The sequence below is a fragment of the Mobula hypostoma genome, chromosome 19 (genome assembly GCF_963921235.1).
Source record: "Mobula hypostoma chromosome 19, sMobHyp1.1, whole genome shotgun sequence".
Taxonomy (NCBI): Eukaryota; Metazoa; Chordata; class Chondrichthyes; order Myliobatiformes; family Myliobatidae; genus Mobula; species Mobula hypostoma.
Genome location: NC_086115.1, coordinates 8675269 through 8703121, shown reverse-complemented (window position 1 = coordinate 8703121; position 27853 = coordinate 8675269). Strand labels below are relative to the sequence as shown.

Here is a 27853-nt window from a genome sequence, read left to right as displayed (position 1 = left end):
TATGTTTCTGATGGGGAAGCTGTCTCTCAACGTACTGAATGGCAAGTACTGTCACTTTACAACTGACTGTAACATCTATCCCATACAGTCTGCATTTGCCACTTCCCATTCTTAGCTTAGTTCAGTTCATATCATTGACTAGTGTAAGTCGGTTGGAGTTAGAGTGCCCTCTGCAGATGCAGTCTTCTCTGAAATCTGGCTGGGTAACAAAAATGCTGAGATATGAATTAAGGCAAACAGTCAAAGGCATATCTCCCTGCTGTTAACACCCCAAGGCATTGACTCTCAGCTGTATAAAAGGGCTTGGACTCTCGCTTTGATCCACTCGAGTCAGAGAAGATCCCGATTCAGGCTTTTGGAGAAAATGGATCTGACTGTGACTACTCTGATCATTACAATTAGCTTTGTCATCTTATCTTTCACCAGCCTTGTTCATAAAAAGCTTAAGGGGGGAAAGCACCCGAAAAGTTTGCCTTCCTTCCCATTCATTGGTAGCCTGCTTAGCCTGAGGAGCAACCTTCCTGTTCACCTGCTCTATCAGCGTTTCCAGAAGGACTATGGCGATCTCTTCTCCCTGATGATGGGTCCTCAGTATACGGTAGTGATCAATCACTATCGGTATGCCAAGGAGGTCCTCACTAAAAAGGGCAAGTTCTTTGCGGGGAGACCCAACATGGTGAGTTTTCATTGATAATTTTTAACAATTATGTTATTAAATTAATGTAGTAGCCAATTATGCGACTTTATTTAAGCCACTTTATGGGGTTTATGTCCACTGGCATGTCACTTACCATTCTGTTGGAAGTGATGTTAAATGTGATGTTTGCTTCAGGGAGATTAGATATTTTATATAAAATATATTTTATTAAATCCATATTTCATCCATATGTAATATGTGATCCATTTTTATATCATGGAAAAAAAATTGCTCAGTCTTTTCAGAGAATATCCCGCAGCCTTTCCGTGGTTCCACGTGCTGTAAGGTTGGACAAACCTGGGTGGTGTTCTCTGGAGCAGCAGAGAATGAGGGGAGATCTGATAGAAGCTTACATAAGATTACGAGTGTCGTAGATAGAGTAGGCAGCAGTATCCTTTCCCCTGGCTCCTGTCAGGTTCCATTTTCTTCAGCCATTTTTAACTTCCACCTATCACCTCCCAGCTTCTGGCAACATTTCCACTCACCCCCGTCCCTCAAGTGAGTCCACCTTTCGTCCTCCCCCATCTTTTTACTCCAACTGTCTCCCCCTTACCCTGCCAGTCCTGTATCTCCCTCCATAGACACTGCTCCCCCAGCTCTTCTGTTTGATGTAATGGATAGTGTTGAAGACTGCTGGAGAATGCATTGGGATACAGATCATTTGCAGATATGCTCAGAGAAATGGCAAATTGAGTTTAATCAGGGCCAATGTGAAGGAAATCCATCATCTGCTGAATCTCTTGTGTTTATGATTTGCTACTCAACTGTGAAGTCTCTTTGAGTTATGCCTACCCTAAAGAATGTTCAATCTTTTCTTTGCCAGGAATTCAGTGAGAGCCCTCTCTCACTGGTTCCCTTCTATGCCCCTTCACTCCTTCTGTTCCCCATTCTGGCACCCCTCTTACCCTTTCCCTTCTCCTCACCTACCCATCACCTTCCTCTTTCCCTTTCTCCTATGGTCCACTCTCCTCTCGTATCAGATTTGTTCTTCTTCAGCCCTTCATATCTTCCATCTATCCTCCTCTCCCAGTTTCACCTATCACTTGCTACCTTGTAGTCCTGAGAACACACATCGTAGTACAATAGTCTCTGTCTTATTATTTCATACATTATTATTGCACATTGGTAAATTATTATTGTGTATATTATTATTCTATACTTTATTATTAGTTAAGTCTTCAGACTGCTAAGTGTGTTTTTAAATGTTGCTGCTGTAACAAAATAATTTCCCACTCAGGATCAATAACATATTTATTATTATTATTATTGTTCCCCTCCCTCTCCACCACCTCCATCTTATTCCAGCTTCTTCCTTTCCAGTCCTGATGAAGGGTCCCAAAACATCGACCGTTTGCTCCCCTCCATAGATGCTGCCTGACCTGCTGAGTTCCTGCAACATTTTGTGTGCGTTACTCTGGTTTGCCAGCATCTACAGAAACTCTTGTGTTTAAAATGTGAAGTGTTGCATTTTTGGGAGATCAAATGTAGGGGAACAGAGCATTGTTGATGCAGAACCCTTTGCAGTGTTGATGTGCAGGTGGACTTTGGGATCCAAGTCCAGAGCTCCCTGGAAGTGACTGCATAGGCTGACAGGGAGGTAAGGCAGGAACATGGTATGTTTGCCTTTATTAGCCAAGGCACTGAGTTCAAAAGTTTGGAAGTTATGTTGCAGCATTATAAAACTCCAGTTAGGCTGCATTTGAATTATTGCGTTATAGGAAGGCTGTCGATGCTTTGGAGCGGGTGCAGAAGAGGGTTACTAGGACACAGCCTGGATTAGAGGGCATGTGCTATAAAAAGAGGCTGGACAAACTTGAGTTGTTCTATCTGGAACGTCAGAGGCTGAGGGGAGTTGGTAAGGTTATGGGTGGTAAAGATTGAGTAGGCAGCAGTATCTTTTTCTCAGAGTGGAAATACTAGAGGGCATGCAATTTAGATGAGAGGGAGTAAGTTCAAAGGGCAAGTTTTATTTTGCACAGAGAGTGGTGGCTGCCTGGTTTGTGCTACTAGGGATGATAGAGGCAAATATGTTAGAGGTATTAACATGCTGTTAGATGGTCACATCCTCCAGGAGGACTACAGCCTTGTCCTTGGGTTTGGAGGCCTGTGTGCCTCAATGACCCGGAGAGCTATGTTGGCTGAAGTCACGGCTTTATGCTTTGGCTTTTGTTAGGGTCACCCATGCCAAAATGGGTCAAAGGGTGGGGGTGGGGGGGGTTCAGCTCAGGGCTAACAACCCCGATTGGTAAAACAAAATTGTTACAGACACAGCAATGAAGAATCCTTCTACATCTGAGTGACCTTGGACAGAGAAGCAGGAACTTCATTGCTGCCCTAAGCACCACTGATGCAATGGGCACACACACAAATATACAGTATATAGATAGATAGGCACATGAATATGCAGAGCATATGAACCTTGTGTAGGCCAGAAGGGATTTGTTTAGTTAGACGTTTAATTACTAATTTAGTTGGCTAGGCATAACATTTGGCCTAATTCTGCCCCTATGTCTGATGGTCTAACATCATGGCTTGTTCCTGTGCTGATCGAGATTTGTTTCTTGTTTACTCTATTGAATTGAAAATGGAATTTTGTAATATTATTTTGTTTCTGGGACAACAGGGCATGACTTCAGGATTGAAGGACGTCCATTTAGAATGGAGATGCAGAGAAACTAATTTAGTCAGAGGGTGGTGAATCTGTGGAATTTGTTGTCATGAGCGGCTGTGGAAGCCAAGTCATTGGGTGTATTTAAGGCAGAGATAGATAGGTTCTTGATTAGCCAGGGCATCAAAGGGTGTGGGGAGAAGGCAGGGGAGTGGGTCTACTGGAAGAATTGTATCAGCCCATGACTTAATGGTGGAGCAGACGTGATGGGCCAAATGGCCTGCTTCTGCTCCTATATCTTATGGTCCTATGGTTTCAATTCACTGGCATTAAGTCTGCACTTAAATCTGTTTGGGTTTCAATCTCTCCTTCTGAATTTCCTCTAACCTGCAGATATTTAAATAATGGCTGGTGCTAGCGAATCACATTCATAATTAGCTTGGTCTTCTTATTTATTGTTTTCAATACAGTATCATTGACAGTGTCGGTCTGACTGGCCCATGCTGGTACTTGTGGACCACATGGACTCTCATCAAATCAACATCTCCTTTATGGACTGATCTAGCTTCCTCTTGAATGGATCTCATACTGAATACTGTGTTCACCTGCAGACAACATGTAACAGGAAACCTCAGATCAACAGTTTAGTGATGAATATAGTTTGGAAAGGCTGCGATTTTCTTTTGAGCAATGGAGAGGCAAGGTTGAATTTGATAACGTTTCATTCTAGATAGAATAAATAGGAATGAGTTACTGTCCTTAGCAGGGTCTCAAGATCTTTGGAGTATACATTTAGAAGACGGAACAGTACAACAGAGAATGAGCCTTTTGGTCCATGATGCTGTGTGACCTATATAAAACTACTCCAGGAGCAGACTAAACCCTTCCCTTCCGCACTGTCTATAAACTTCCGTCTTTCGTACATCCATGTCCTAGAATCGTTTAGGTGTCCCTATTGTATCAGCTTCTACAACCGTCCCTGGTACCCACCATTCTCTCTATAAAATACCTACCTCTTACATCTCCCCTTTGCTTTCCTCTAGTCATATTAAACAGATGCCCTCTGGTTTTGGCCATGGCCACCCTGGGGAAAAGGGCACTCTCTGTCCATGCTATCTTTGCCTCTCATAATCTTATAGAGTATACGCTATCAAGTTGCCTCTCATCCTCCAGTGCTCCAAAGAAGAATGCCCCAGCATGCACAGCCTTTCATCCTATGACATGCACTCTAATCCAGGCAGCATCCTGAACTGACAACCTGGATTGGGTGGAGGAGCAACACCTCATTTTCCGTCAGGGCAACTTCCAATCCGATGGCACGAACAGCAATTTCTATAACTTCTGGTACTTATTCTCCCTCCCCCCCCCCCTCTTCTTCCAGCCCCATTCTAGTTGCCCTCTCACCCCTTCTCTTGTCCTCACCTGCTCATTACCTCCCTCTGGTTCCCTCCTCCTTCCCTTTATTCCTTGGTTCACTACCCTCTCCTATTAAATTCCTTCTTTTTCATCCTTTTACCTCCTCTGCCTATCACCTCCCAGTTTTTTACTTCACCCCTCCCCTCATCCACCCACCTGTTCCTTCATCTGGTCTCACTTCTCCCTAGTGTCTTGTACGCTTCATCTCCCTCCAACTTCTTATTCTGGCTTCTGCTCCCTTCCATTCCTGCCCTGACTAAGGGTCTTGGCCCAAAACGTCAACTCTTTATTCCGCACCATAGATGTTGCTTGATACGGAGAGTTCCTCCAGCATCTTGTGTGCATTGTTCAGGATTTCCAGCATTCTCTTCAGCCTAACATCTCATAAATCTCCTCTGCGCCCTCTCTAAAACTTCCACATCCTTTGTATAATGAGACAACCAGAGGAGAATAGAACTAGGTTTGGTCTGACCAGAATTTGTAGAGCTGTAACATCATCTCCTGAACTCAGTCTCCTGACCAATGAAGGCCAACAAGCCATACATCTTCTGATCTACCCTATCAACTTGCACGGCAACTTTGAGGGATCTTAAAGTTGTTGGGAGAAGAACAAGGGAAGAGAATAGGTGGAATTTGTCCCTCAAGTGGAATGGATACTTGTATCTCTCTGGATGAAAGTGTCTCACTGGTGAAGACTGGAACCCTCATCACATGGATGAGGTTTTAGAAGATCTATGGCTAGAAGATGTGATTAAGCTTTCAAAGTTCAAAGTGAATTCATTATCAAAGTATGTATATGCCACCATATACTGCCCTGAGATTTATTTTCTTGCTGGCATTCACAGAAGAACAAAGCAATACAATAGAATCTATGAAAAGCTCAAACACTATATTTGTGATGAGCTGAATGGCCTCGGTCTGCTTTATATAATAATATTATAATTATTCCATGATCTTTAGACATTTGCTCTTCAATTCAGCTTTCCATTTAATGGAAAAAGTATTTTTCTAAGAGGGAAGCAATGTCATTGAGGGTAAAATACTGAAGTGTTGACAAATGATTCAAAGATATGAATGTCACCATCACAGCTGGGGAATTTAATTTAACTTAGATGAGTAGAACTAGATTTTAAATAAACTCTTATCAATAGTTACTGATGTCTTTTAGAGACATCAATGTCTTTGTGTTGGGCACATCACAAAGCGGTTAAGGCGTTCGTCTAGTGATCTGAAGGTTGCTAGTTCGAGCCTCAGCTGTGGCAGCGTGTTTGTGCCCTTGAGCAAGGCACTTAACCACACATTGTTCTAGTCTGTGCGAGGAGTAGCGCCCCACACAGACTTCCAATCTGCGCCTTGTAAGGCATGAAAATGCCTGACGCAGGCCTTCCATGGTCTGAGTCGACGTTCCCTCCTCTTTAGAGAAGGAAATCTATCATTCTTATTGTAAAACGCAACAATCCATTGTGTAAACACGAGGGATTCTGGAAATGTTGAGGAATTTCGGATGATAGAAAAATGGAGGGTAGTGTGGGAGAGAAGGGTTATATTGACGTTAGAGTAGGTTAAAAGGTTAGCACAACATTGTGGGACAAAGGACTGTTATGTTCTATGTTGTAACACACATAAAGTGCTGGAGGAACTTAGCAGGTCAGACAGCATCTATGGAGAGGAATAAACAGTCGACGTTTCAGGCCGAGATCTTTCATCAGGACTGGAAGAAAAGGTGGAAAAAGCCAGAATAAGAAGGTGGGGGAAGGAGTACAAGCTGGAAGGTGAAGGGTGAAGCCAGGTGAGGGGGAAGGTAGGTGGGTGGGGGAGTGGGGATGAAGAGAGTTGCAGAATCCTTGCAAGTGAGTATGTATGAGCGTATTAATGTGCGATTAGATTAGTCTCCCACTGTCAGTAATATACTGTAGATGTAGGGGCTTTGAGGAGAGGTGTTCATCCCCAAAATTGTACTCAAGTCCTTTAGGAAAGCAGCCATAGTCAGAGAAAATTGCTAATAAATCCTGAAAGAAAGTATAAAGTGAAGAGGCAGGGGCTTTCCTGGAGAAACTTGGCCCCTTTACTCAATGAAAACTCACATAGAGCTCTGAATGGCAAGATTCGGCTCTCTGCCACTAACGCACAATGCACCAGGCCGATTGTCAATTTTGAATCCAATTATTCTATGAATCAAAATATTATAAAATAACATGGTTGGCATGGTTATTTACACCATAAACGCCACATAAAGCAAAACTGTGTTCAGATCTTCCTGATTTTGCTTTCTAAGGGTATAAATACTCCTTAAGCCTGCTTAGCCATGCAATGAGATTGTGGCTAATCTCTCACCTAATTTCATGTATCGACCGTTATCCCAGATCCTTTAATAAAGATTAGCTTCATCTGTCACATCTACGTCGAGGCAACAAAACACACAGTGAAATGTGCCACTTGCATTAAAAGTGATGTGCTTCGACAGCCCGCCAGCGAGGAGTTTGTACGTTCTCCCCATATCTGCGTGGGTTTCCTCTGGGTGCCCACGTTCCAAAGACGTACAGGTTAGGGTTAGGGTTAGTAAGTTGTGGCCGTGCTGTGTTGGCGCTGCAATGTGTGACAACACTTGCAGGCTTCCCCCAGCACATTCTTGGGACTGTGTTGATTGTTGACGTACACGATGCATTTTACTGTTTGTTTTGATGTTTCAATGAACACGTGACAAATCAGCTCATCTTTAGTCTTGCATTAGAGAATTCTACACATCAGCCGCAATGTGTGTGAGTGGAAATGCTCTTTGTTTGGAGAAAAGTGCTTCTTATTTTTAAACTTTCCCTCTGGAGAGAATGGATATCACTTCTCTTAATGCATGCTCTCAATTCTTATCAATATCTTCAAACTGTCTTTTGCCCTCAGACCACTATCAGTATAGTTCCGGTCTGTACAATCTGCATTGTAACTTAACTCTTGGAGTCCTAGGATCACTCTGGTGAATCTATTATGATTCCTTCGAAGCCCACTGCATCCTTCCATAAGACCATAAGACGGGCAGAATTAAGTAATTCAGCCCATCGAGTCTGCTCCACTGTTCCATCATGGCTGATTTATTTTCCCTTTCAACCCCATTCTTCTGCCTTCTCCCAATAACCTTTGGCGTTCTTACTAATCAAGAACCTATCAACTTGAAATATACCCAATTGCTTGGTCCACACAGCCATCTGTGGCAATGAATTCCACAGATTCACCATCCTTCAGCTAAAGAAATTCCTCCTCATCTCTGATCTAAAAGGACATCCTTTTACCCTGAGGCTGTGTCCTTTGGTCCTAGACTCCCGCACCATAGGAAACATCCTCTCCAGGTCCACTCATTCAGGCCTTTCAATATTTGATCAGTTTCAATGAGATTCCACCCCCACCACTTTCTAAGCTCTGGCGAGTTCAGGTCCAGAGCCATCAAACACTCCTCTTAACCCGAGAGTACTAGAATCACTCAAAGTGTTTTTCTTGTGAAGGTATTGGGATTTTTAAGCCATAGCAAAACAATTAATCTTTGTAATCTCCAGAATCTATGGACTTTTCAATATCCATCCAGATTTTAAAGTTCCTTGCAGATACATTCCAAAATCGCTTGTTTCCACCTTTATGGAAACCAGAGCAACACAGGCAAATTGCCAAAGGAACTCTGCAAGTCAGGCAGCATAGAGGGAAAGGGATGAACAGTTGTTGTTTCAGTGTTTTATCCATCAGGACTGGACAGGAAGCAGGGAGAGACCAAAATCAGATGGCTGGAGGAGTAGGATACATACAGGCAGGTGATAAGTGAGACCAGGTGAGGAGGAAGCTGGGTCGGCGTGGAGGGGGTATGAAGAGAGAAGCTGGGAGGCGATAGATGGAATGGGTAAAGGGCTGAAGAGTGAATCTAATAGCAGAGGACAGTGGACCATGGAGAAAAGGGACCAGAGAGAGGTGAGTGCAAGAGAAGGGGTGAGAGGGCAATAGAAAAAGAGAGAACGAAGAAGGGCCTTGTGTGAATGGTCTCACACTGGTCTCCATAAATCTGTTGGCTCCAGAATTGTCCATTTTCTATTTATCTATGAATTTTGTAATTTTCTGGTTTCATCTGCAGTGCATCTTGCCTCTGCTTCAGCAATGAACACATTTATGTGGGTTCCCATCCCATTATCTAAGTGACGAATACACAAAGTGAATAGACGAGGCTCCAACACAGGACACCACCGTCACACCTGCCAATCTGAGTACATGAATGTTGTCCATAAAGGATTTTGCTCATCCTTTTCCCTAATAAAAATTGATAACTTGTTATCAATTCTATGAATATCTACTTTATCCAAGAGTGCCTCCTGTGGAGTTTTATGGAATGCTGTCCATTTTAGCAACATCCATGGACATTCCTCAGCCTGATTTGATAGGGGTCACCTATCCTTTACCTCAGTGTCTATAGGCATTTTAGTGTTGCTGTTCTGTGACAGAGGAAGAGCTCCTTTTTTTATATCAAAACTATGCAAGTTTACTTACAACACATAGACACAAGATGATCAATATTTACAGGACATAACTACACTCAAATTACAATACGGTTGCTACTGTCTATACCGCGGGAGAATCACTGCATGGAAATTCCCCAGTGTGCCTGCCACGACTGCGTGCTCCCTCTCCAAGGACAGCCAGGCATGGACGTAACCTCGGAAAAGGACAGATAGTCGGCCCGGGTAAATAGTTCAAAGCTCATCTCGTTCAGTTGTTAAGTTGAGTCCAACTCTTCATGATCTCATGGACTATAGGGTTTTCATGGTAAGATACAGAAGCAGATTGCCAGGACTTTCTTCCACACAGATACTGCTGCTGCCCAGGTTGGGACCCGGCTGGGTTTGAACTCAAGACCATCTGCCTTGAAGTCCAGTGCTGATGCCACTACACCGCCAGCCAGCCCGAGAAAGAGCTACTTAAGCAGTCATCTCCTGGTCAGTGGCAGTGGCTGGTACAGCAATGTATGAAGCAAATTCCATATGCATTTTTCACCTCTCTCACTCAAATACTGGCCAACTCTATGTTACGGAGGGGCTGCAGTCTGCAGCTTGATTTTCTGTAACATGAAGCTATGTCATTTTGTCCAAACATCAGGATGTGCAGGCTGAAAAAATACGTTTTGTGTTTATTTTTTTTCATGTAAGTACAGTGACTGTGAAATTTATTTTGAGTCTTAAATCTTTTGAGTCGTAATTTGGAAATTTCAAAGAAGCAAATTTCGGTAGCTCAAATTGCTGTAACACAGGGTAACAGGCTCAAATACATTTACAAATCCACGCTGGGTTCCCTAGTACACAAAGCAATCAGTGTACTTATAAAATAATTACGTGTTACCATATACTGCCTTGAGATTCACCTGCTTGCAGACAGTTACAGGAAAATAAAGAAATACAATAGAATTTGTGAAAAACTATACATAAACCAAGACTGATAAACAACAAATGTGCACAAGAAGACAAACTGCAAATAAGAATATAATACCAAGAACATCTTAGAGAGTTTTTTGAGGAAGTTGATGAAAGCAAGGCCCTGGATGTTGTCTGCATGGACTTTGGCGAGGTCCCGCATGGGAGGCTGGTCAGGAAGGTTCAGTTGCTTGGCATTCAAGGTGAGGTAGTAAATTGGATTAGGCACTGGAGAGTGGTAGTAGATGGTTGCCTCTCTGACTGAAGGCCTATGACTAATGAAGTAACTCAGAGATCAGTGCTGGGTCTGCTGTTATTTGTCATCTATATCAATGACCTGGATGATAAGGTGGTTAACTGGATCAGCAAATCTGTGGATGACACCAAGACTGGGGTGTAGGGACAGTGAGGAGGACTATCTCAGCTTGCACCGGGATCTGGATCAGCTGGAAAAATGAACTGAGAAATGGCAGATGGAATTTAAGCAACAGACATCAAAGTTGCTGGTGAACGCAGCAGGCCAGATTCTCTTACTAGCTCCTCTTTCAGTTAGTCCTGATGAAGGGTCTCAGCCCGAAACATCAACTGTACCTCTTCTTAGAGATGCTGCCTGGCCTGCTGCGTTCAACAGCAACTTTGATGTGTGTTGCTTGAATTTCCAGCATCTGCAGAATTCCTCGTGTTTACAAGATGGAATTTAATGCAGACAAGTGTGAGGTGTTGCACTCTGTAGGAAAAACCAGGATAGGTCTTAAACAGTAAACAGTAGGGCACTGGGCAGTGCAGTGGAACAAAGGGATCTGGGACTACAGGTACATAACTCATTGAAAGTGGTGTCACAAGTTGATCAGGTTGTAAAGAAAGCTTTTGCCACTTTGGCCTTCATAAACCAAAGTACTGAGTACAAGAGATAAGATGTTATGTTGAAGTTATACAAGACATTTTTTTTGTATTGTGTTTTTGTCCGGTCTTTCTCATTTATTTTGTGTGCGGGGGAAGGGATTTTTTTTGTGCGGGGGGATTTGGAAGTTGATGATCGTGCTGCTTTTCTTTCCTTTCTTGGTTTCATGGCTATCTGGAGAAGAAGAATTTCAGAGTTGTATACTTTGATAACAAATGAACCTTTGAAACTTTGAGATGTTGGTGAGGCCAAATTTGAAGTACTGTGCCCAGTTTTGATCAGCTACCTATAGGAAAAATGTAAATAAAGTTGAAAGAGTACAGAGAAAGTTTACAAGGATGTTGCCGGGACTGGAGGACTTGAGTTATAAGGAAAGATTGAAATAGTTTGGACTTTATTCCTTGGAACACAGAAGACTGAGGGGAGATTTGATAGAGGTATACAAAATTATGAGGGGTATAGATAAGGTAATTGCAAACAGGCTTTTTCCATTGACATTGGGTGAGACTACAACTAGAGGTCATGGAGTAAGGGTGAAAGGTGAAAAGTTTAAGGGGAACATGAGGGGGATCTTTTTCACTCAGAGGGTGGTGAGAGTGTGGAACGAGCTGCCAGTGGAAGTGCTGCATGCAAACTCAATTTCAACGTTTAAGAGAAATTTGGATAAGTACATGGATGGGAGGGGTATGGCAGGCTATGGGCTGGGAGCAGGTTGATAGGAGTTTAAATGGTTTAGCACAGTCTAGATGGGCCAAAGGGCCTGTTTCTGTGCTGTATTTTTCTATGACTCTTTAACTATAACACGAATTATAAAGGGTTATTGAAACTGAGTCTGTAGCTAGCCTACAGGAAACAGACACAATGGTCCTTAAATTTCTGTTATTTTTGGCCTCTTAGCTTTCCCTTTCTCTTCCACAGGAACAGCCAATGTTCTTCCCTTGCAGATGCAGTCCTATCCCCAATGGACCTGTAAGTTAAACATCAAAGTAAAAGTTTCCATAATCTTCTCTCTTTGTTTCAGGTGACAACAGACCTGCTCAGTAAAGATGGGAAAGGCATTGCATTTGCAAATTTCAGCCCAACCTGGAGGTTTTACAGAAAGCTCGTTCATTCACATCTCTACACAGTTAAGAGTGGGAAGGAGACTCTTGAGGAAACAAGTGAGTGTAAACGGGGCTCACGGTGTCTTGGTGTTGGCACTATGAGATATCAGGACCACTGATCTGGATACATGTACTTACACTGCCCTGCTGTCACCAAACAACAGATTTCTGTGGTAGTAAAGCTGACTCTGATGCTGCATTTCATCGCAACAATAAAATAGGAGACTTATAAACTATTCAGCAGGTCAGTTAGCATCTGTGGGGAGAGAAAGTTCTGAGGAATGAACATAGATATACATACACATAGAACAGTACAGGCCATTTGGCCCACAATGTTGTGCTGACCTTTTAACCTACTCCAGGACCAACCTAACCCTCCCTCCCACATAGCCCTCCATTTTTGTCTTTCTTCCGTTTGCCTGTCTAAGAGTCTCTTAAATGTCTCTAATGTATCTGCCTCTACCAACACCCCAGTAATGTGTTCCACGACCCTAGAACTTTCTGCATAAAAAACTTAACTCTGACATTCCCTCTTATAATTTCCTCCAATCACCTTACATTTTTGCCCTCTCATATTAGCCATTTCTACCCCAGGAGAAAGGAGTTGGCTGTCCACTCGATCTATGCCTCTTATCATTTGTACAAGTCAACCCAATCCTCTTCTCCAAAAAGAAAAGCTCCAGCTTGATCAAGCTTTCCTCATAAGAAATGCTCCTCAATCTGGGCAGCAGCATCCTGGTAAATCTCCTCTACACTCCCTCAAAAACTTCCATATCCTTCCTACAATGAGGTGACCAGAATTGAACACAATATTCCAAGTGTGGTCTAACCAGAGTTTTATAGAGCTTCGTCAATCTCCCAACTAATAAAGGTCAAAACACCATACATCTTTTTAATTATACTATCAAGTCTATAAAAACCTCATCTTTGTTTCTCACTCCACAGATGTTGGCCAACCTATTGTGAATTTTTAACTTCTTCTATTTGTATTTCAGATTTTCAGTGACAGAAAATAAGCCCTATTTTTGATCCAGTTACCTCTTGGGGTGGTAATTTAGCTCCACAGCAACCCAACAACTTAGTACAAGTGTGCAAATCCTATCCAAGCTTTAAGGCCAAATAAAGTCAAACAGCCACAGCTGCAGGAAATCTGAAATAAAGGCAGAAAATTCAAAGTTAAAAGTAAATTTATTATCAAAGTATGTATATGTTACCCTATACCACCTTGAAATTAATTTTCTTGCAGCATTAACAGGGAAAAAAGAAATATTATAGAATTTATGGAAAAACTCTACGTAAACAGACATAGATTGACAACCTACGTGCAAAAGACAAACTGTGAAAATAAAAAGTAACATTGAGAACATGAGTTGTAAATAGTCTTTGATAGTGACACTGTAGGTCATAGAATCAGTTCAGAGGAGTGGTGATTGAAGTTATACACAATGATTTAGGGGAATAATGAATATTCCTGAAGTGGAACCTAAGGCTCCTGAACCTCCTACCTGATGGTAGTAGAGAGAATAGTGCATGGGCTCGATGGTGGGGTTGTTGATGATGGATGCTGCTTTCTTATGTGCCATTTAAATGTGTTTAATGGTGGGGAGGGATGGGCACCATTGTCAAGAGAGAGAAAAACAGGGTTTACTTTCTGCTGGTGGGGTGGAGATATGTCTCTACCAAAGGAGATGGAAGGCACTCCTCCCCTCCCCTAGGCTTCAGTCAACCTTGGGCGAGGTGTAGCACGTGCTTAGCCCCCGATCAGGGTCATGTGAAGCCATGGGAGCAGGTGGTGGATGGTCGTATGAGCAGCCGGTGCAGATCACAACTCCTGGCTACGTGACCACTGATGCCAGGCAGACAATCTCTGAAGAGTATTGATAACGGCTGGGGTCACCCGTCTTGTAAAGTCACTGCCCAGATGAAGGCTGTAGAAAAATTTGCCAAGAGTGGTCGTGGTCATGGAAAGGCCATGATCGGCTACATCATATGACACAGCGCATAATGAGCGACCAAACTTTCTAAACCAGAACTCTCATTACTACCTTCCTCTGCAATATTGCCCAAGGCTTGCCAATGTTCCTGTTTTATCCTGTGTCAATCTGAATATCAGTAAACACATTTGCAATGACTCTTTTATTAATACCATCATTCTTCTTTTTCTGGCCTGATTTGGTGAAAACAGTTGGCAAAGAAGTCGCTTCGACTTGCTCCAAATTTGAACAGCTTGTTGGCTCACCAATGGACATAATGATCGAGGTGGTATGGTTTCTCTCAAACGTGGTTGGCAAGCTGTGTTTCAACTCAGCCCATGACAGAGATGACCCAGAGTTCCTGAAGGTCCTCGAGTATAAGCAAGGAATTGTGGAAAATGTGGGAGGATATCACCTAGTGGACATCTTCCCCTGGCTAAAGGTGTTCCATTCTTAATCTCTATCTCCATCTCTTTACACAAAATGTTTTTTCCCTTAGGGTCAGTGAAAATGTATGAATTACAGTGGAGACAATACTGTTACAGTTACAGAAAAAGTGCAGACAAATAAAATACAAGGGCCACGATGAGATACTGTAGATCGAGAGGGTGGCACAGTAGCGTAGTGGTTAGCATAACGCTTTACAGTACCAGCGACCCGGGCTCAGTTCCCACCCCTGTCTGTACAGAGTTTGTACGTTCTCCCCGTGACTCTGTGGGTTTCCTCCGGGTGCTACGATTTCCTCCCACAGTCCAATGACACACCGGTTGGTAGGTGAATTGTCATTGAAAATTGTCCCAGGGTTAGATCAGGGGCTACTGGATGGAACGGCTCGAAGAGGTGGGAGGGCCTATTCCACACTGTATCTCAGTAATATAAAAGGCCCATCCAAGCCCATATAACAGGACAGAACCTGTTCTTCAGCCTGTGGTACATGTTCTCAAGATTTAGTGTCTTCTGCCTGATGGGAGAAGGGATATGAAAGAGTATCCCGGTGGGGTCTTTGATTATGCTGGCAGCTTTCCCAAAGCTGTGGGAACCGTAGACAGTGTGCAAGGAAGGGGAGGCTGGTTTCCGTGATGTCCACAGCTCTCTGCAGTTAGTTTCTTGAGGTCACACACACAGCAGTTGCTGCACCGAGCAGTGACGCATCCAGGTAGTTTGCTTCCTGTGGTGCGGCTGTTGAAAAAAGATGAAAGTCATTGGGAACGTGCCAAATTTCCTTAGTATTGAACACAAAATGCTGGAGGAACTCAGCAGGCCAGGCAGCATCTACGGAGAGGAATAAACAGTTGACATTTTGGGACTCCTGATGAAGGGTCTCATCCTAAGACTCATTACTCTCCATAGATGCTGCCTGACCTGCTGAGTTCCTCCAGCATTTTGTGTGTGTTGCTCTGAATTCCCAGCATCTGCACAATCTCTGGTATTCTAAACTTCCGTCGCCTCTTGAATGTCTCTAAAGCAATGTAGGGGATCTTTGTAGATTATGAATTTAGTGCGGGATATGAGGCTTGGTCTTTGATCACTATTTTGCTCAGTCTGCCTGGTAGTGAACTTCATTGCCAGTGTCTACGTTTGCCAAGCACTGACTCTAGAGGTGATGAGAGGGATCCTTGTTTACCCTCCTCTCTGACTGTAGTCACGGCTTAGCAGCTTTAGATAATTTGCAAGTAATTGGATATTTTCTGCACATTAAACCTCTGCTTGTAGAACCAAGTATAATTCATGGTTAGAAACCCTCTCTCTTTCATTTATTACAGTATTTTCCCAATGAGACTCTTCAGGTCCTGAAACGATCCCTTGCAATTCGAGAAAGTATCTTAATGAAGAAATTTGAAGAGCACAAGGTAGTTGGATGTGAAATGTGCACCCCCTGGTGTCCTCATTTCAGCTCATAGATATGTTATTTCCCTTGTTAAAGATTAACTGTATTTGTCACGTGTCCATCAAAACAAACAGTGAAATGTGAAACGTGTTGTTTGTGTCATTGACCAACACAGTCCAAGGATGTTTCTGGGGCAAACAGCAAATGTCACCATGCACCAACACTGCATGTCCACAACTTACTAACCCTAACCCGTGCCACTTTGCAATGTGGGAGGAAACACACGCCGTCACAGGGAGATCATACAAACTCCTTACAGACCGCGGCAGGAAATCAACTGCGATTGCTGGCAATTTAACAGGGTTACACTAACCACTATGCAACCATACCATCCCTTGTGTTTGTGAGCAACCGAACTTGTCCTTGTGGCTATGAGTTTGCTTCTCGCTTCCTTCAGTATAAACTGCCCTAGCATGGGTGACCTTGCTCAGATCTCTCCTGCTTCCACTTTCCCAGGCAAACTTTAAGAGCGACTCTGTAAAGGACTTGATCGACGCTCTGCTGAAAGCTCAGGAGAATGCCAAGACCAACAGTCTGCTTCCTGCGCCACAGCTGACTGACGACCACTTGATGACGACAGTGGGAGAAGTATATGGAGCCGGGATGGAGACCACGTCCATCACCTTTACCTGGGTCTTTTTTTACTTGATTCTGCATCCTGAGGTAAAAGAAGGGATTTCACGTAACAGTCCACTTGGTTCTGCTTGCTCAGGTCAGCCCACGTGCTCTTGTTAAAGTCAAGGTCGAGTTTATTGTTAGACGCACAAGTACAGTATATGTGTGCAGAGCTGCGATGAAAAACATACTAACGGCGGCATCACATAAACAGGATTCACAAGATAAAGATAAATTAGCAACACGAATTATGCAAGAAAGGACATGATTTAAAAAAAAAACAAAGAAATGAAGTCCATTGTCCTGCAAAACGGACAGAGTGTTGCTATTCTGATGGAGTGAATACAGCTGCCCTGGTTGGGGGGGGGGGTTGTGGGGGAGATGGTGTTGCGTGGGATGAAGCGAATGGGTGGGACAGAGGACTGGGTGCTGGGTGGAGGGGATGAATGTTCAGCGGGGGGCTTGTTTACTGCTGGGACAGAGGACTGAGCATTGAGTGGGGAAGGAATTATTGTTGGGTAGGACAGTGGGGACTGGGTATCGGGTGGATGAACACTAGATGATAGCTGTGGGGATACTGGTTGTTGAGTGGTACAGAAGACTGGGTGTTGGGTGGTACAGAAGACTGGGTGTTGGGTGGGATGGAGACTGGCTGTTGGGTGGTACAGAGGACTGGGTGTTGGGTGGGATGGGGACTGGGTGTTGGGTGGTACAGAGGACTGGGTGTTGGGTGGGATGGGGACTGGATGTTGGGTGGTATAGAAGACTGGGTGTTGGGTGGGATGGAGACTGGCTGTTGGGTGGTACAGAGGACTGGGTGTTGGGTGGGATGGGGACTGGGTGTTGGGTGGTACAGAGGACTGGGTGTTGGGTGGTACAGTGCACTGGGTGTTGGGAGGGATGGAGACTGGGTGTTGGGTGGCACAGAGGACTGGGTGTTGGGTGATATGGGATCTGGGTGTTGAGTGGGATGGGGACTGGGTGTTGGATGGTACAGAGGACTGGATGTTGGGTGGTACGAGGACTGGGTGTTGAGTGGTATGAGGACTGGGTGTTGAGTGGGATGGGAACTGGGTGTTGGGGGGTAAAGAGGACTGGGTGTTTGAGTGGGATGGGGACTGGGTGTTGGGTGGTACAGAGGACTGGGTGTTGGGTGGTATGAGGGTGTTGGGTGGTATGAGGATTCGGTGTTGGGTTGTACAGAAGACTGGGTGTTGATTGGGATGTGGACTGGATGTTAAGTGGTACAGGGGACTGGATGTTAGGTGGTACAGGGGACTGTTGTTGGGTGGGATGGGGACTGGGTGTTGGGTGGTACAGTGGACTGGGTGTTGGGTGTGATGGGGACTGGGTGTTGGGTGGGATGGGGACTGGATGTTGTGTTGGTTGGGGTCTGGGTGTTGGGTGGTACAGAGGACTGGGTGTTGGGTGGTACAGAGTACTGGGCTTTGGGTGGTACGGAGGACTGGGTGTTGGGTGGTACAAAAGACTGGGTGTTGGATGGTACAGAGCACTGGGTGTTGAGTGGTACGAGGACTGGGTGTTGAGTTGGATGGGGACTGGGTGTTGGGTGGGATGGGGACTGGGTGTTGTGTTGGTTGGGGTCTGGGTGTTGGGTGGTACAGAGGACTGGGTGTTGAGTGGTACGAGGAGTGGGTGTTGGGTGGTATGGAAGACTGGGTGTTAGGTGGTACAAAAGACTGGGTGTTGGATGGTACAGAGCACTGGGTGTTGAGTGGTACGAGGACTGGGTGTTGAGTGGGATGGGAACTGGGTGTTGGGCGTTACAGAGGACTGAGTGTTGATTGGGATGGGGACAGGGTGTTGGGTGGGATGGGGACTGGGAGTTGGGTGGCTCAGGGGACTGGGTGTTGGGTGGTACAGAGAACTGGGTGCTGGGTGGGATGGGGCGGGGTGTTGGGTGGCATGGGGACTGGGTGTTGGGTGGTACAGAGAACTGGGTGCTGGGTGGGATGGGGGCGGGGTGTTGGGTGGCATGGGGACTGGGTGTTGGGTGGTACAGAGGACTGGGTGTTGGGTGGGATGGGCACTGGGTGTTGGGTGGTACAGAGGATTGGGTGTTGGGTGGGATGGGGACTGGGTGTTGGGTGGTACAGAGGACTGGGTGTTGGGTGGCTTGGGGACTGGGTGTTGGGTGGTACAGAGGACTGGGTGTTGGGTGGGATGGGGACTGGGTGTTGGGTGGCATGGGGACTGGGTGTTGGGTGGTACAGAGAACTGGGTGCTGGGTGGGATGGGGGCGGGGTGTTGGGTGGCATGGGGACTGGGTGTTGGGTGGTACAGAGGACTGGGTGTTGGGTGGGATGGGCACTGGGTGTTGGGTGGCATGGGGACTGGGTGTTGGGTGGCATGGGGACTGGGTGTTGGGTGGTACAGAGAACTGGGTGCTGGGTGGTACAGAGGACTGGGTGTTGGGTGGCATGGGGACTGGGTGTTGGGTGGTACAGAGAACTGGGTGCTGGGTGGGATGGGGCGGGGTGTTGGGTGGCATGGGGACTGGGTGTTGGGTGGTACAGAGGACTGGGTGTTGGGTGGGATGGGCACTGGGTGTTGGGTGGTACAGAGGATTGGGTGTTGGGTGGGATGGGGACTGGGTGTTGGGTGGTACAGAGGACTGGGTGTTGGGTGGCTTGGGGACTGGGTGTTGGGTGGTACAGAGGACTGGGTGTTGGGTGGGATGGGGACTGGGTGTTGGGTGGTACAGAGAACTGGGTGCTGGGTGGGATGGGGGCGGGGTGTTGGGTGGTACAGAGGACTGGGTGTTGGGTGGTACAGTGCACTGGGTGTTGGGTGGGATGGGGACTGGGTGTTGGGTGGGATGGGGGCTGGGTGTTGGGTGGTACAGTGACCACTCACACACAAACACATTATTATACTGACAAAGGCTTCTTTGCACATTTTCATACACACAAACTCACACAACTTCATTTACACATATAAACTCACATAAATGCACATATGACACACCTAAGAGTTAGGACATAGAACACAAACCAGTACAGTAGAGAAACAGGCCCTTCGGCCCACAATGTTTTGCTGTACTAGTTAAGCTCATGACACCTTATCACCTTCCGTGTGCACGTAGTCTGTATTCCTCCTTTCTCTGCACATCTAAGAGCCCTTGAACCCTTCGATTGGACGTGCTTCCACCAGCACCCCTCACAGTGCCTCCCAGACCCCCATAGCCTCATGGCACTTGCAAAGAACAATTTTATTATGAACTCCAACAGACAAGATGTTAAACTAGCCTGGAGGGTTTCAATATCATACATAATTAGGTAATTTGACCGTTTTTCACCCATTGCAGATACAAACTAAAATACAAGAGGAAATCGACAACAATATTGGGTTTGAGAGAACTCCTAAATTAAGTGATAAAAAAAACATGCATTTTCTGAATGCGACCATCAGTGAAACCCTGAGGATCCAACCTGTGTCACCTCTCCTCATCCCTCACATGGCATTAGTGGACACCAGGTAAACACAGTTGGCTGCTTTTAGCTGTCCATTGGGAACATGGGAACTGGAATTCCTGGCCATTCAACTTTTCTAGCCTGCCCCTTCCATTCCGTCGGGCACTGAATTCAATCTCCATTTAATTCCCCGTCAATAATACTCTCGGTGCACAAAACTCTGCAGGGACTGGTATTAGCTTATCAATGTCACGTGCCAAGACACAGTGAAAGCTTGTCTTGGTGACGAGAAGGCGTACAGGACTGAGGTGTATCAGCTAGTAGAGTGGTGTTGCAGGAATAACTTTGCACTCATCATCAACAAAAACCAAAGAGCTGATTGTGGACTTCAGAGAGGGTAAGGCAAGGAAACACACACCAGTCCTCATGAAGGGATCAGGAGTGGAAAGAGTGAGCAATTTCAAGTTCCTGGGTGTCAAGATCTCTGAGGACCTAATCTGGTTCCAACGTATCGATGCAGCTATAAAGAAGGCAAGACTGTGGCTATACTGCATTCAGAGTTTGAGGAGATTTGGTATGTCACCAAAAGCACTTGCAAATTTCTACAGATGTACTGAGGAGAGTATTCTAACTGGCTGCATCACTGTCTGGTTTGGGAGGAGGGATGGTACTATACAGGATCGAAGTAAGCTGCAGAGAGTTGTAAACTTAGTCAGCTCCATCATGGGCACTAGCTTCTGTAGTATCTAGGTCATATTCGAGGAGCCATGCTTCAGAAAGGCAGTGCCCATTACTGAGGACCCCATCACCTTCTTCTCATTGCTACCATCAGGAAGGAGGTACAGGAACCTGAAGGCACAGACCCAGCAATTCAGGAACAGCTTCTTCCCCTCTGCCGTCCAATTTCTGAATGGACACTGAACCCATGTACACTACCTCACTACTTTTAATTTCCTTTTTTTAATCATTATTTATTTAACTATTAATATACTGTATATATACTTACTGTAATTCAGTTTTCTTTTTTCTATTATCATGTATTTCATTGTACTGCTGCCACAAAGTTAACAAATTTCACGACGTATGCCTGGGATATTAAATCTGATTCTGATTCTGTAGAGCAAATTATTATAGGCATGGAGACCATGCCTATAATAATGATATAGAGAGACCATGAACGTGCCTCGGAAGTTTTCCAGGGTGCAGGCCTGGGCAAGGTTGTATGGAAGACGGGCAGTTGCCCATGCTGCAAGTCTCCCCTCTCCATGCCACCGATGTTGTCCAAGGGAAGGGCACTAGGACCCATACAGCTTGGCACCAGTGTCGTCGCAGAGCAATGTGTGGTTAAGTGCCTTGCTCAAGGACACACACGCTGCCTCAGCCAAGGCTCGAACTAGCGACCTTCAAATCACTGGACGAACGCCTTAACCACTTGGCCATGCACCAACATGATCAAATTATTACGCAGTGCATTAAAGTAGAATAAGGTTAACAGGAGTCAGAAGACCTGTGTTGAATGTGGGTCTTCGGGCTCCTTTACCTCTTCCCTGATGGTAGTAATGTGAAGAGGACATGTCCTGGATGGTGAGAGTCTTTTATGATGGATGCTATCTTCTTAGATATTTATGGAATTATTCAACAAAGAGCAAGGGAGTTCTCCTTAGTTTTCTGGTCAAAGTTTATTCCTTGGCCAAAGTCACCAAACAAATGGGATATCTGATTATTTATTTAACTGATATTTTTGGGAGCTTTTAGTGGATTAATTGGCTGCCAAACTCCTACCTTGCAATGGTGCTCTCTTTTCAAAACTACTGCTGGCTCCTGCCCTCTTCATTTCCAGTCCCGATGTAGGGTCTCGGCCTGAAATGTTGACCGTTTACTCCTCTCCGTGGCTGCTCCCTGAGCTGCTGAGCGGCTCCAGCATTTTGCTTGTGCTGCTATAGATTCCCAGCCCCCAGAGAACCTCTTGTGTCTTTAACAATACTTCCCTGTCTGTAAGGTGCACTGGGCATGAGAGTGCTAAAGAAGACCTTGTCAATCCACACAGGGAAGAATTACACCCTAGAATGTTTGCATTCCATTGCAATTGTAAGTATTGATTCCAATGTATGTGTTGACAGCATCGGTGGCTACGCAATCCCCAAAGGCACTCAGGTGACCATCAACCTCTGGGCTATTCACCATGACGAGAAGGAGTGGAAGAATCCAGATGTCTTTGATCCAAGTAAGTGTCGTGTTGCCAGCCTTCTGCCCTCAACACTCAGTCTTGTACTATCACCGCTGCTTTCTATTTTGCCTTTGAGGTCTACACCTCTCCTTGACCCACATTTACTTCTATCTATTTGACTTATTGGCTTATTCTTGTCACACTCGGAGTATTATGGGCGGTTTCTGGTCAGCACATAACGGGAAGGATGTGTCAAGTGCAGAAGCAACTCATGAGGACGTTGCCTGAAATGGAGGGGGGTGGACAGGCTGAGTTTATTCTCACTGGACTGCAGAAGGCTGAGGAGTGACCTTCTAGAGGTTGATAAATTATAAGGGGCATTGACAGCACTGAAAGGCATTGGTCTTTTTGCCTCCACAATAGGGAGCTCTTTAGTACGGGGTATGGGTTTAAAGATGAGGAGAAATTTTAAGGAGATAAGTGGGGTGAGTTTTCTATAAATATCTGGAATGTGCTGCTGGGATATTGTAGAGACAGGCATGAGGTTTAAAAGATATTTGGACACGTACGTGGATAGGAAGGGTGTAAGGGGAAACAGGCTTAATGCCTGCAAGTGGATTTAGCATGGTTGGCATGGACGGTTTGGGGCCGAAGGGCTGAGTGAATTATGACTCTCAATTCATGAACATATATTTCTTCAACTCTCTGATAAGGAGACCAAAACTACACAGAACATTCCAGCAGCTGCTCCACTAAGATCTTGTGGAACGTCAACGAGGGATTTCCTCACACAACTATCTAACTTCAGTACTGTTTCGATATTATCGATATATTCTGCTGTTCAACAGTGATACTGAATACCAGGCCCTCTCACACCAACCGCGAGGCTGTCACACTTTGTCTGAGCGAACCATTTAGTAACGCACACTGACCGGTCAGGGGCTCTGCTACCTGCCTCCCTCTCCCCATCTCCCCCACTCCTCCTCTGCCACCACCGCGTGGTTTCAAGGAGCCCTCTCTAGTCCCACAGCTCCTACCTCACCGATTTCAACAGCAAGAACAAAGTGGCCTTAAATCTGGCACCAAAACATCATGTTGTCACTGATTCAGTGGCTCTGAACACTGACGCTTGTTCCACATCCACATTCCATTTACTCGTACACAAGGACAACAACTCGGACCTGTCGCCAAACCTTTCTAAATTTTGAACAATAAAATGTTATTTTTTATACAGAAGTTAACTATTTGGATACAGATACTGACTAAAATGTAACCCGGTGTGTTCAAATTCCTTATTTGCATAATTAGTCACCGATCACACTATGGTAAGACAGGTATTAATAACCAATAGAACCTGTGTGTCCGATAATTGTGCAGAATTTGTAAAGTAACTTTCCAAAAGTAAATGTCATCCTCGAATCCTTTGTTTGCATCTTTATTTTGTCTTCATATGCCAGATGGCTCCAGTCCCCTATTTCACCTCTGTTGACTGTCTGTAAACTATCCTTGCCTGGAAATTATCTTAACCCTGGCCTTGCCACAACTTCCACAATCACCCAGAACAAGAATGTGGGCAGCTCAAAACAGATGCAAACAGGTGGTGGTCATCCTGTAGACTTATTCAGCTTGAAAACAGGCTCTTCACCCCAACTCATCCATGCTGATCAAACCAGTCATACTTGCCTGCATTGTCCCATATCCCTCGAGACCCTCCCTATCCATATCCCTCGAGACCCTCCCTATCCATATCCCTCGAGACCCTCCCTATCCATATCCTTCTAGACGATCCTATCCATATCCCTCGAGACCCTCCCTATCCATATCCCTCGAGACCCTCCCTATCCATATTCCTCGAGACCCTCCCTATCCATATCCTTCGAGACCCTCCCTATCCATATCCCTCTAGATCCTCCCCATCAATATCCCTTGAGATCCCTCCTATCTATATCCCTCTCAATTCTTCTATCCATATCTCTCAAGACCCTATCTATTCATATCCCTCTAACCACCTCCAATCCATATGCCTTAAGACCCTATCCATATCCCTCTAGACCTTTCTGTCCATATCCCTCTAGACATCCCTATCCATATCCCTCTAAATTATCTCTTTCCATATCCCTGTAACCACCTCCCTATCCACATCCCTCGAGACCATCTCTATCCATATTCCTCTGGATTCTCCCCATCAATATCCCTCTCGACCCTCCTGTCCCTATCTCTCAAGACCCTCCCTATCAATATCCCTCTAACCACCTCCCATCCATATCCTTCTAGTCCCTCCCCCTCAATATCCCTCAAGACCCTCCCCTATCCCTCTAGATCCTCCCTATCTATATCCCTCTAGGTCCTCATGAATATCCCTTGAGCCTCCTATCCAAATCCCTCTTGATCCTCCTGTCCATATCTCCCAAGACCCTCCCTATCCATATCCCTCTAGATCTCCCCTACCCATATCCAGATCTCTTCTATCCATATAAATGTGCAAGTGCCTTTGGAATGTTGTTGTTGGATCTGTCTCAGTCACTTTCTCTGGCTGCCCATTCTATGACTGCATCACCATCGGTGTGAAGAAGGTGCCCTTTGGGTCCTTTTTAAAGCTTTTATATTTCAGCCTAATACCCGGAGTTCTGGACTGGCCTAGCCTTTGGACTGTTACCAATTAACCTCATCCCACCCGAAACAAATCCAACAGCAAAATGCTTGAGACAAACTCATTCTCTGAAAAATTTTTCCAGTGACTTCAGACTTGATTTATTACTGTTTCCCCAGTCATACACAAAATATCAGCCAAGATGGAACAGCTTCTTGCTAACACTTGCACAAGTTCATTTATATCCCATCTTCATACCAGCAGGCTCAGTAGTTATCCCTTGGCAGACTTTGCATGTTTGGTACCAGGTACAGAAGTAGCTTTAAGAGGAGAGCAGGAGAGTTTAAAGGAGATGCAGAGGGCTAGTTTTTGTTTAACACTGAGAGTGGTGGGTGGCTGGGATGTGCCAACAGAGGTGGTGATGTAGGCAGTTACAATGGTTGTGTTTGAGGCATTTAGTCAGGTGTGTGAATACAAGGGGAATGGAGAAATAGGAATACTATGTGATTAAGTTAATTTTACATTATGGTTAGCACAAACATTGTGGGCCGATGAGCCTCTCCCTGTGCTGTATAGAAAACGAGGAACTACACCTCATAATCCGTCTTTATAGTCTCCAACCTAATGCCATGAACATTGATTTCTCTAGCATGGTCATTTCTTCTCTCTCCCCCTTCTCTCCTTTCCCATTTCCTATTCTTGTTCCCCTTTTACCCCTTGTCTTCTCTTTTCCTTACCTGTCACCTCCCCCTGGGTCCCCTCCTTCTTCCCTTTCTCCCGTGATCCACTTTCCCCTCCTATCAGATTCCTTCTTCTTCAGCTCTTTACCTCTTCCACCTATCACCTCCCAACTTCTTATTCTGGCTTGTGTCCCCTTCCTTTTGGTCTCGGCCCAAAACATCGACTGTTTATTCCTCTCCATGGATGCTGTCTGACCTGCTGAGTTCCTCCAGCATTTTGTGTGTGTTCCTGTATGGTTCTGTATTGTTTGAATCCAAGTTTTGAAGAGCTTAAAAAAAAATTGGTGGCCTCCGATCACACCCTAAGTTTAAACCTGAGAGACTCTTTAGGTTTCTGAATTAGCAGGTTCTGTACAAAAGAACATACAAAATACTGGAGGAACTCTGTAGGTCAGGTAGCGTGTGTGTGTCAGTGTGTGTGTTGTTTTAGATTTCCTGTAGACTTTCTTGTGTTTATGTGTAAAACAATGCTCTTTGCTCATTCCAGCCCGCTTTCTGAACAGAGAGGGCAAATATATCCACTCTCCTTCGCCAAGTTTCATGCCTTTCAGTGCCGGTCCCAGGATTTGTGTTGGAGAGGTTCTCACCAAGATGCAACTTTTCCTCTTCTTTGCGACCTTCCTTCAGCGCTTCTCTGTTGAATTCCCCCCTGGGCTGCAGCTGACTGACCTGAAAAGAAAATTCGGGATTGTCCAGCAGCCAGAAGACTTCAAACTTCAGTTCAAGTCCAGGAGGAAGTGGAGAGGTTGCACGCCCTAAGATAACAGCGGTGGGCCACACTGACCAGTGACATTACTTACTGTGAAGGAGTGATGAAAGTTATTGTAAACCAGTGACCCCTCTGCTGAATGTAACCATTTACACTTTGTATAAGATTAAAGTGACTTCACAACTGTTGTCATGTATGAGCTACTAGTATTACGTAATGGTTCTGTTAACACTGTACAGCAGCAGTGACACAGTTCAATTTCGCTTACTGTCTGTAAGGAGTTTGTTCTTTCTCCCTGTTCTTTTCCTCTGGGCACTCTGGTTTCTAAGGACGCACCGGTTAGTAGGTTAATTGGGTGGCGTGGGCTTGTTGGATTAAGATTAGCTTCGTCACATGTACGTTGAAACACTGAAAAACGTGTGAAATGCGTGTTGTGTGTGAGGGCAGCCTGCTTCTGCTCCCAACACAGTATACCCACAACTCACTAACCCTAAGCCTAACCACACAGCTTTGGAATGTGGGAGGAAACCAGGGTGCTTGGAGGAAACCCCCGTGGTCAAGGGTAGAACATACAAACTCCTCACAGGAATCAAAGGCACTATAAAGTGACCGCACCAACTGCGACGTTACCATGCCACCGGGTGCTGTGTCTCTCTGTATGATGTTACCTGACGAGGTGTTCACATGGATTGGTGAGGCCATGACTGAACAGCGAGTCCGCAGGAGGACGACGTTCAGTGCAACACTATTACAGCGCGGGGTATCCCAGAGTTTGGAGTTCAATTCCAGGGCCGGGCAGGTTAATTGGTCATTGTACACTCTCCCATGATGAGGTTAGGGCTAATCGGGGTTGTGGGTTTGCTGGTGTGGTGAGGCTGGAAGGGCGGGCAGGGCCTACTCCACATTGTACTGCTAAAATAAAAATACAAAGATCCAGCTCCCCAACAGTGTTACTCTACCGTACATCCAGGTCAGATCCCCAGTCCCCCCAATAGCAAAGTATTAATTCCCCTCCCATCACCAGGCAATCTCAACTTGAGATTTACATTGCTCAGCTGTGTGTTAAACAGACTCTCTCACGTGAAGAGAGATTTACCAGCTGCTGGTTTTTAACAAGTGTTGCAGCACCTGCATATTTGAATAGATCCATCACAAGTTCAAGTTTAACGGTCATTCAACCACACATGAATACCCCTGAATAGAGCCAAATGAAATAGCATTGCTCTGGGATCAAGGTCCAAAACACAGCACCAACAGTCACACACAGCACAAAACACTTACAAGAGAGCAGTAAGGATAGCACCAGTCCTTATTTAATGGAAAAGCTGGATGACCCGTTATCCCGTTATTCAGAAATCCCGAGGATTCAGAAGCGGGTTCACCAGGTTTTGTATTAACATAAAGTCATTAGACATAGGAGCAGAATTAGGCCACTCAGCCCATCAAGTCTGCTCCACCATTCAGAATCAGGTTTAATGTCTCTGGCATGTGTCATGAAATTTTATTGTTTTGCTGCAGCGGTACCTTGCAATTTTTGGTGGCAAAAATAGGAAAACAGATTATTATCTGAATGGTGGCCG

The 27853-nt window shown here is 45.2% G+C and overlaps 1 protein-coding gene across 1 annotated transcript; it reads left to right on the top strand.

The window, feature by feature from the left end:
* Positions 1-199: 199 nt before the first annotated feature.
* On the top strand, positions 200-26461 carry LOC134358797 (steroid 17-alpha-hydroxylase/17,20 lyase). Its single transcript, XM_063071295.1, has 8 exons — positions 200-676; positions 12076-12214; positions 14343-14572; positions 15894-15980; positions 16475-16681; positions 19962-20131; positions 22188-22291; positions 26052-26461. Exons 1-8 carry the CDS (start codon positions 365-367, stop codon positions 26321-26323), a joined length of 1521 nt encoding a protein of 506 aa, XP_062927365.1. The 5' UTR covers positions 200-364; the 3' UTR covers positions 26324-26461.
* Positions 26462-27853: the final 1392 nt, after the last annotated feature.